The sequence below is a fragment of the Chanos chanos genome, chromosome 1, assembly GCF_902362185.1.
Source record: "Chanos chanos chromosome 1, fChaCha1.1, whole genome shotgun sequence".
Classification (NCBI taxonomy): Eukaryota; Metazoa; Chordata; class Actinopteri; order Gonorynchiformes; family Chanidae; genus Chanos; species Chanos chanos.
Window position 1 is genome coordinate 46748513 of NC_044495.1, and position 10964 is coordinate 46759476.

The 10964-nt window shown below is 41.4% G+C and overlaps 1 protein-coding gene across 1 annotated transcript in view; it reads right to left on the reverse strand.

Annotated features, from left to right (window-relative positions):
- ntng2a (netrin g2a) overlaps positions 1-10572 on the reverse strand; it is a 43316-nt gene extending 32744 nt beyond the window's left edge. The window contains exons 1-2 of the mRNA XM_030764619.1: positions 10336-10572; positions 1246-1889 (exon numbers count right to left, since the gene is read on the reverse strand). Coding sequence (XP_030620479.1) covers positions 1246-1889; positions 10336-10572 — 881 coding nt within the window. The remainder of the gene's footprint in view (positions 1-1245; positions 1890-10335) is intronic.
- Between the last annotated feature and the right edge of the window lie 392 nt (positions 10573-10964).

A 10964-nucleotide genomic window follows, 5' to 3' on the forward strand; every position in this document is an offset into this window, starting at 1 on the left:
GCTTTTGAGAGTTTTTTTCTCTTGGTTGTTGTTGTTGTTGTTTTGCTTGTTTTGTGTTTTTGAACATTTTTGTCCCACAGGACTGGCAGAAAAATAAACTTTATGTAGGTAGTTCTTAGTCTACACTTTCAGCCTCCTAGTGCAGAGTGATTAATTCGATGGACCAACGCTGAAGACTCTTTGTGAAATGACAAACACCATTAATACAAAGTACGTCATTTGTTACTGGAACAAGAAACAAACTCAATGGATAAACAAGCGAATTATCAGCCAATAATCCATCCTTTTAAACAAGTAGCACTATATCTTACTCAATTTAGGAAGATCCTTGGCCCTTGCTGTTATAGCCGATTAAGTGTAATTACCACTGATTACTGCTGTGCGGGCTGATGACAGGGGGAAATGAGCCATAAAGTATAAAGTATTGCCAGCCCTCTGCAGTGTAACCTGATCTGATTACCCCGACGTTGCCCCCCCCCCCACCCCCCTTATCCCCCACCCCCTACCACCGAGTCCATTTAGACAGGCACTCAAGCCTGGGCCATCCGGGAGACTGTGCTATTTTCATTATTCAAATGCCTCTAAACCACTTCCCAATGTTGTGTGTGTGTGTGTAAGTGTGAGTGTGAATGTGAGTGTGTGTGTGTGTGTGTGTGTGTGTGTGTGTGTGTGGTGGTGGTGGTGGGGGGGCTGTTGAATGAATAAAATATCCAGCAAGTATTGGCTTAACAATTCCCTCTCCATTCCCCTTCTCCTGATCATTACAAAACAGCAAACATCAGTCATGTAGCTCTCATAGGCTTTCTCTTTCCTCCATTTGACCACTTAACCTGCCCCTCTCCCTGTCGCCCTTAAAACCATTTCCTCTTTTTGACATGCTCCAATTACTATTGATTCACGGATTGTGTTACCGGAGGTTTGGGCGATGCAGGGCCGCTGGTACAGACAAACTCATTTTATGAATGTTTTTTATTTGCCAACAGTTACTAAACTAAGGAAGGGGGGGGGGGGATGTGAAATGATATATCTTAAACCCCAAATGTCTCTCAGGGAGGTGGACTAATGCAACTCTGTCTCATCTCATTTTGCTTTTTTTTTTAGGCTATTTCAGACTGAAGGCTCTGAGCACAAACATCTCCAAGCTTCCTGACAACAATCTGCCAAAACAGAACACAAATGCCAAAATCTGGAAACAGTTTAAAAAAGCTTGTCATTGTAAAAGGATTCCATCTTATCAGATCTTACCTGGCTGGAACCTCTATGTTGGAGATAGCGTAGAAGTACTTGAGGAGGTTGTCTCTTTGTACGTAGGTTCCCCCGAGCGCTGGTCTGAGCAGGCACAGCCGAAGGTCGGTGAAGGTGAAGAAGTCCTTTAACCCTTTCATACTCTCCATGCGTGTATACAGGTTGTCCATCTTCTGCAGCTTGGGACCTGCAAATATGGCGAAACGCGACAGCACCTCGAACTTGACGTTCTTCTCGTTCTTTGAGCCCACCCAGCGAGAGTACTCCTCTGTGCAGATGACCTGTGTCGCCTTGGCAGGTGACAGGTCCTGAACCTTTTTCGGCTCCATACTGAACGCCTCGAAACAGTCATCAGCGTAGTACTGATAAGGCTGCCAGGTGCGTCCTTTGTCCAGGGACTTCTCCAGGATCATGATGGTGGGCCGGCCGTACTCGAAGGTAATTTGGATGTCGTCCGTCAGCTCCAGGCTTTTGTTCCAGGACAGCGTGATGTTGGCAAGGAGAGGCTCGGGGTAACGGCTCCACGTGACCGTTTGCCAGTAGGTGATGAGTCCGCTGCTCTCACGATCCTTCATCAGCTCTGGAGGGTGAGCGAGGTCTGGGGTGGATGCATCACATTCATCGCTGCACATGTATGGGTTTTCCTGCAAAACACACACACACACACACACACACACACACACACACAAACACACAAACACACACACACACAGAGAAACACGGTGTACAGAATATCATATTAGTCTTCATAGGAAATTAAATATGAGCAAGTTGTAGAACAATCCACTGAATGTTTGGCATAACACTGGGAATTCCCTTTGGAATATCCATTGATTAACCGTGAATAAGTACCATATGAGCATGCCTGGGCAGGAACTGCGTTCTGTAGTATTCTCCATATGTGCAGTAGGTCAACACAGTTTGGGATAAAAGACGACTCGACGACTCTCAGGAGAATTCTTTATTTTGAGCACTCTGACAATTCAGCTGAGCTCAGTTCAATTTCATTTCTTTAGCACTTTTAACAACGGCCATTGCCACAAAGCAGCTAGTTTATGGTGACAGCAACAAGAAACATGTGACTCAATCAGTAAGAAATTCAAAAGGACCAAGACTAATTATGTTACAGCTTTTTTTTAAACTGCTAACATGCATTGGTCAAGACTGAAGTCACAACTCTTCACAGAGTCAGTGAAACAGAAGTCTATGTGGGCCAAACCGTGAATCATTTTCCATTGATTTCACACAAAATGCATTAAAGGCCAAATTTTCCAAAGTCTTTTCTCATTCATACTCCACCACCTGCAAAACACTATATATTTGCAGCACATTTTACAAATGCTAGCACACTGTTTTCAAAACTGTTAAAAACGCATTCAAAACAGAATGATGGCAAATTTTGTGCATTTCTGCAATAAGCATATCAAAATGTACAGAAAATCTTTGCAGAAAATTCACAGTAAAATGAAATAATCATTCCCAACACAGCTGATTGCAATTTCAGCTGAAAGCCTACTCATGTGATGTTGATGAGAACTGGTGGTCAAATGCAGGAGAGAGGGAAGAGTAGAACCCTGGCAGTACTGTACAGTATGAGTGATTATACTACACATGTTGTTGATTTTTTGTAATTATTATCTCAGCCCCGGAATTTCAGGAATTTGTTTTTTGCTTCAACTTTTTAATTTTTCACCAGTAAATTACTATATGCAAGGATATAGAAAAAATGTTGAAGAAAATTGCTGCATTTGTGATTCATTCTTGTTACATATACTTTAGTGCAGTCAATAAAGTGAAAAGGCGTTATTCTTATTCTATGAAATACCAATTTATGTGAAAAATCATTCAAACTTCAGAGATAAAAGTTCATCATTTATGTAATGCTCCTTGTTAGTGTTTTTGGGGTCAGTGTGTTATGAGTGACAATGTATGCTTTCTGAGTGAGAATTGTTGCCGGTGTTATGGTCAAACGAGATTATTTTGAGACATGTATGAAGTATTTTGGTGGTTTGAGTGAGTTTTGGAGGTGAGATTAATTGTTTGCCCAAGATGCATGTTGGTAATGCAGACTGTGTGAAGAGTTTTGAAAAAGTGGTTTCAGGATTGACTGATGCTTGTTAGCAACTGAGCAACTGAAAAAAACTGTAATTCTGTATTTGTGTGCAAAAAATGACTAACTATATATAATGCACTGGTGTTTTTTTTTTTCCTCTCCTCTTCTTTTTTTTTTCTCACCAGTGTGTGATCTGTAGATTACAGTGTTCCACTGACACATTTAAGATAACGGATTAGTCAGAGAGTAAACGTGTGGTCACCTTTGACTGCATAATACCCTTGTAAATAAGCAGCACTCAACACAAACAACAGTCAAGATGTTGGAGGTCAAACTGTAACAGTAGGTAGCACAGGAATCCATGACCTTTTACTGGCAACACTGTGATGTTCTAGAGTGCATGCTTATTTGGATATCTGCTCCCCTCTCTCCGTGTGTGTGTGTGTGTGTGTGTGTGTCTGTCTGTCTGTCTCTGTGTTTTGGCACTGAAATGTTCATGGATGTCATTCTTTAATTGGCGGAGTGCATTCATGTACATGTTTGCACACTGACACATTGTTGGCTTAAAATATCAGAAATGATGTCTCTCTCTCTCCCTCTCTCTCTCTCTCTCTCTCACACACACACACACACACACACACACACACAGAGAAGTTAACGCTCTGCTCATCCCTAGTCTTAATGTGAGAGTATCTGTGGTACCATTACCTCTGACCCACAGTCCTAGATATTGTCCACACGACACAAATCCAGTCCAACTGCTACACCAGGTGGTTCACAACACTAAACCCCTCCAGTAATTATCCTCACAGGAATCTTGTCACCGATAAAGCGTAGCACAGCACTAAGTAGACCCAGCAGCAGCGGGAAACCGTGTCAATAAACAGAGGACAAGATCGATGGACGTCTGGAACGGAACGCTACACTTTAATCACCTTTAAAATACCTTCAGACCTTCATGACTCTCTCCTGGTTCCTGTCACGGATAGACACCCTGATAACACGATAAAAAAAGGAAACTATACCTATTATAGCGGCATTGATCAACCCCCATAGTACAAATCTCTTTAAACATTCATTACTGTTCACTGTCAACATATGGGCTATGTTAAAACAGCAAAGTCGTGCTAATAATTTCTGTTCACTGGTGACATAAGCGTAACCTGCAGTTGCTTATGTGTTGAGTATAGCGAATTCAGAGTAATGCAGTTATGAGGGCCTCTCCTGTTTCATCAGTTTAATGACATCAGTGTCACAGGTTCATTTTATTAGGCACAGTTACAGTTGTCTCCCAATGGGATGTCTCAATCGGCTGTCGGCAGTTGCTGTTCATTCCCATTTGCCCTGTGCTCTATGAGTTCAGTCAGCAAAGAGATGTGATGTAGCAGACAAATGACCTTAGGAGAATGGGTTGGAGGAGTATTCAGAAAAGAGAGAGAGAATACAAAAAAGAAAGAGGAAAAGGAAAGCGGAGACAGGATAACAAAAAAATGAGGTGATGGGAGGTGATGGACGGTAGTGAGAATAAGGAGAGGTAAAGGTCTAGAAAACGGATACTCAAATTTATTAATTTATTAAAACTGTAAACTATGAAAGTGAAGTGACTGGCTCTTATCCCTACAACTTCACATTTTTAAAATGTCATAAGCTAAATTTCTCTGGAGCAAGCTTGAGGTTAAACCCACATTTAAAAAAAATCCACCAGAGAGATTTGAATTCGGACCCCTCTGGGATTCATGGGTGTTTTCCTTCCCGTTAGGTTCCGCCCACCCCTACATATGATAGTGTTTTCATGCAGTTGGCTGGAGTAAAGTACAGCACCCCTCCGCCCCACTCACAGAGCTGTCTATTGACAAGCATGTCTAATTCACATCCATTTGAGACAATGGCAGGCTTTTAGCTCGCCAGTATTGACTTTGGACACACAGTAAAGATATTTTTAAAATATACAGACATGTTGCATATCAATACACTCAAAGATGTCATTCTTATGTGGCACAGTATGGGCTTGATTGTGGTATAAATGGTATACTATTCTGGTTTGGAACAAAAAAAAGGGGGGGGGGGGGGGGTTTACGCTGTCCATTTACCTGTAAGTATCACTTTGAATTGTACCATTGTCTGACACAGCCTGCACCACACTGTTGTTCAACATTATGAAGTGCTCTTTCTTCCGACCAAACAAATTTGGGGTTGTAACTGTACATCTAAATCTAGTGAGCCCAATGAATCATATTCGTATTCCACTAGCATTTCCTGGCACTGGTACTTCACCTGCTAATCATCTTTCTGTGAAAAATCAAATGAAAATACATCAAGTGCCAACTTTGCCCCTGGGGAGGCAGATTTTGGACAGCCCCGGTCTAGACTGTCAAAAAGGGGGGCAGAGAGAAAACACCTAAAGCGCTGTGTATGGTAGTGTTTAGCCGTACAGTTGCGTTAGGTTAGCTGCGAACTCCAGGCACCGCGTGGGATGATGCTATGCTGTGACTCCTCTACCTGGCAAACTGGATGTCTTTTTCTGCAGCTTGAGTTAATTATCCTGAGAGTAGTTCCCAAAGGACCCCCAGTCATACAACAGCTGGCACCAAACTGCTTCGCAGAGAACCAGGCGGCCTAATTATACCACTGAGAAAACGTGCACACAGTCGCCGACTACGCCAACGCGTGCCAGAACCTATTGGATTTTAATTTGTAAATACATTATTGAGCTGTTTCAACTCACATCGCCCACGTAGGTTAAGTATTTAGAGTAATAGTGCGCTCTCAGCAGAATTTTTTACCTAATGGCAGTGAAAAAAAATCAGATGTTCACAACATATTTTCCATATTTTTTTCTGCTCTTCAAAATATTATGGTTTAAACAATCTGGAACCCCCATTAGGCTACATTTCACAATATCTCTTTAACAACTTAAATAAAATAATAAAATGTTGAATTAACCAAAGTGAAGGATTTTAACATTCAGATCAGAAAGCTATTGGTCGGATTTATTTCCCTGACAGTGCCGACAACCATACCAACAACATATTATGACATCAGACAACAACAAATGGACATATAGAAGGACAATGGAAAAACCCACATTGAAAAAACCCCCACTTCATTTGAAGAATTCCCCATCACTTGGGGATCATGTGAAAGGAAGCAGGTGAAGATTACTGTGTGTGGGCACTGGCCAATCAGGATGAGTTTGTTTGCCTTTGGAAACACAGGAGAGGAGGAGACACATGGGATTCATATAAAATTCATGATGAAACGACAAAGCTGACCATAGAGCTGAAAGAGTGGCAAGACTGTGTCCAAGACATGCAAATGCGTTCTCTGACCAGACCAGTGTACAGTGCTGCAGCGGTGATGTGCTCCTTTACTGTGTAGCTACACTTGCTGCTATTTTTAGACCAGGCTGTTTGTGTGCTCAAAAATGGGCATCTCCAATATGGAGTGATGCTGCTGTGGTACCAGGACTAAAGACAGTGGTTTAAGTTTCACAAGCGCACAGGATAATGACTAGATGTAGTGTTTCCCTTCTGACAGAGACATGCATGCCCCCCCCCTCTCTCTCTTTCTCTCTCTCTGTCTGTCTGGCTGTCTATCTCTTTCTCTCTCTCTCTCTCTTTCTCTCTCTCTCTCTCTCTCTCTTCACCCCTGTACATGCAGCAGAGGGTTGACTTGCTCCTTCTGCTTAGCGAAGCTTAGGCCCTCAACTACTCTCACACTCTTCCTTCCCCTCCCCCTCTGTTTTACTCTCCTCCTTCTCTGCCGCTCTCTCTCTCCCTCCCTCTCTCTCTCGTTCATTAGCCATCTCTACATACAATGTGAACTCCCAGCAGCAGCTAACATCATGCTTGGGGGGGGGGGGGGGGGGGGGGGGGGGGGGGGGGGGCTGAGTAAAAAATGCAACGGCATCTCCTGTGGGCGCTGAGTGACTAAAATTCCTCTAAATCTTTAATGAGCCGGAAAGCTTTTCCGAAGAGAAAGTGAAGTTATTGAATCTGGACGGATTGTACTGATCAATTCACTAGTTCTCAGAAGAACGGCAGGGGGGGAAAACATTGGTGATACGCATTCCATTCAACTATTACCATTTTTCTTAAAATGGTAAACATCATACGTCAACCGTTCTCCATACGTTACAGAATAGCAGGTATTGGACTATTTGACTTCAGTAAATCTCTTTGTAGAAAGCTCTGTACATTTGTCCTCTGCTTTTGTAAAAATGTCACTGTACAATTAAAAAGCTCTTGAAAGAAGATTTCAAAAATGCTTACCCTGCCTGACTAAATCACTTGACTTAACTTGGTTGTATATTTACAGTAAGCATATTTCAAATGTCCTATATTCATTTTCTTGAAAAATTTGTCCACCTGGTTTATTATGCGACAAACATGCATGACATGACCCCACATACCTGGTCTTGTACCAAGACTATCTTAAGTGGACATGTTTTTTTTTTAATCATTTTGCTACAGAAACAATGTAACAGTCTGAAAGTGTCCAGCCCTCATCTGTATCATTCGCTCTAAACCCTGAATGCAGAGTAGCCCTAATCACTAGGCGAACAGTCAGCTTTTATCGACCTGAAGAAAAAAGTGCTTACATAGGAAGACATGACTACGCCTCTCTCCAAAATGCATCTCTGGTGTCTTCCATGCTCTAAGCCACACTGAACTTTACTTAGTAAATCCAATATAGGTTCTATGAATATTTCATAAAGTCTAAATGACTGGACACAGACAGGCCAAACTGTCAAAAATGAGATGCACTTACACACAGGTTGCCATGTCATTTAGCTGGTCACACAGCTACTGCAGGGACAGTAAAATGTACTTCTTCCCTTTCACTATCAAAAATATCACAAACATGTGTAAGTCTTGCACTAGAGATATTTTATGAGTATTCTTTAAAAAATATGGGTATCAAAAGATTGGGTAATTGTAGCTTTAAGGGTTTTTTTTCATGTTAAATGAATATCCAAATAATTTTCTATTGCAAAGGTTGAATGAAGAAACACTCCATACTCCATATATTCTGCCAGTATCACCTTTACAATGAAATCTATTAACCACTAAAGTAACGCTAAAGTAATTACTCCTCAGTAGTTAAAGAAAAAGAATTGAAAAATGCTTGGGAGGGAATGTCTCGATGATTTTTTTAAAGAGACACAGACACAGGTTTGATAGCAAAGTTTTAAATCTCATCATGGTTTTGATTACATCACTGGATTTCATCATGTGTCAAAAGCCACTACAAAGCAATGTGGAATTATGCACAAAGTCAATCTTTTCGCTCCTCAAAATCATCTTTAATGTCCTCATTTTCCAAATGAGTGAGTTTGTGCCCTGGCAGAGACTGAATTCCCACTCTCTGTCCCGTCATGTAGTACCAACCCAGCTGGGTATGTCTTCCATCCGATCATTCTACAATCAAACTCCTGGCAAAATGCCAACTGCAACAGTTTCTCAAATCTCTGACTGAGATTAACCACCATAGAATTAGCTTTCCGTCTCTCTCTCTCTCTCTCTCTCTCTCTCTCTCTCTCTCTCTCACCCACACACATATAAAAATTGAGGGTTAAAAAAATATAGGTCAGCACAGGAAATTACACAGCAGCCCTGCTGTCCTGGCCACTAAATACAGAACTCTCTCCCCTTTTTACCTGTCTGAGGCCCGGCGTCCGGTAAAACTGTTATATGACAAAGTCTGCTCTACAAAAAAAAAAAAAAAAAGCTATAAAGAAAAAAATTGCACTGAATTGAGCAGAAGATTGAACACTTTAGAGGGCGATGTGCAGAGCACTACATGGGTCTAACTAGCATTTTGGGAGCTAAGCCAAACTCCACTGACAGTGGATGGGGATTGGCTTGAAATACTTGTGAAACATAGGGCATTAGTATAGTGTTTGTGTATGTGCATTTGTGTGTTTGTGTGTTTATATTTGTCTGTGCGTCTGTGTCTGTGTGTTTGTGCGTGTGCACATGCATATGTGTGAGTGTGTTCATCTTAGTGGCATAGCTGACATCTCTCCAATGCCTGTGGTATCCATGTCCAGCATAGTCGAAAGATGATAAGTACAATAGTCGCTTGGTGCAAAAACTGCACTGATTTAGTCAAATACTTAAAGTGTTCTGAAATCTCTGGAGCAGTGGGAACAGAAAAAAAAAACAAAAACAAACAATCAAACAAATAAACAAAGAGGAAAACAAATGGATAAACCTGATTTGTTAAGAAACAATACAATGTTTTTCATTCAAAACCTAGTCGTTAAATATTTACCGCATGACATACTCTATTTGTATTCCAGTTTGTGAGGTCCTCATAAGTTATGGCTTTGTGTGCACTGTGCTATTTACACACCACACACCTTTAAATTGCTGCAACTTAAAAAAAATACTGTAGTTTGTATGTGGATAGTTAATTTAACAACGGCAAATACAAATACCTAAAGGCAGCTTGGGTAAAGAACTTGACCAAAGATTGTGTTTGGGGGTGAAAACTTGTTCTCCTACTTTTGATGTGATGACGATTTGAATCAGTAGGTAAGCAGAGTACGAACTATACAATGACCGGGGGGGGGGGGGGTGTCAACTTTTTCTCCAGGGCTATGCAGTATAAGGTACATAAATGTTTCTACACCAGCCCAAAACTGTTGTTTTTACCTCTTTCGGGGGGTCCAAGTCTCAACTGGGGGGGTCAGACTCGCCCCCCAGTCTCCCCCATAATTTGAACCCTGGTATTAAGTGTGTATTAATTGTTTATGAACTGAGTGTCACAAAGTGGTTTACATGGCATTTTGTCTGCAATGCTCAGACTTCTTTTCACTTGTTGCCCCTATTACCTGTTTTCCAATGTACGCTTCAGGCAATATGTTTTCTTATCTATGAACTTATATTGCTTTCACGGTCATTTCTACAGGTCAGTGCGAGAATTTTGCAGTAAAAACGAAGTCAGATGCTAATTATTCGGTAGGCCTATTGGTTGCACAGGGCTGTGGCCAAACAAATTTTAATGTTGAGACTGAATGAAATCAAACTTACAAGTGTGCAAAACCGCTCCGGTGGATTTCCGCAGGTGATGCCTGGAGGCTCCACTTTGATCTTCACAAATTCTTTCATTGACATGGGTTTGGGTTGACAAGCGTAAAATTCCCATGTCGTTCCATTTTCTGTGCTTACCAGCGACTTACAAATTTCATACTGGCCGAGAGTCAAAATAATGCACTGTAGCAGTGACAACGCCTGCAAGAGCATGACACTCAACGAGACCACAGGCATGATCCAAGACCGAGAATGGTACGCGGTGCCACGCTTGAATAATACTTGGTGGAAAATTAAAGCTGAATTAGTTTAGTTTTCATGATGAAGCATTTGAAAACTCCATAGTGATTTTGGTCTCTCCTTACGGCCCAACACTTCTGATCCTCTGCGTCAATTAACGATGTGAATGAATTCGAAAACGCATGTGCTCCTCAAAGTAAAACAAACAAAAAAAATTACATTTTAAATAGCATAGTTTTATGCTCGTGTTTCCACAGGCATTTGAGTCATCAAGTTCGTTGTCAAATCCAGTCTTTATCTACAAGCGTGGATTTCTTCTGACATCCAGGAAGGATTTGATATAGTTGTTCATGATGAGGACATCTGATTGGAGTATCAAAGCTCAGATT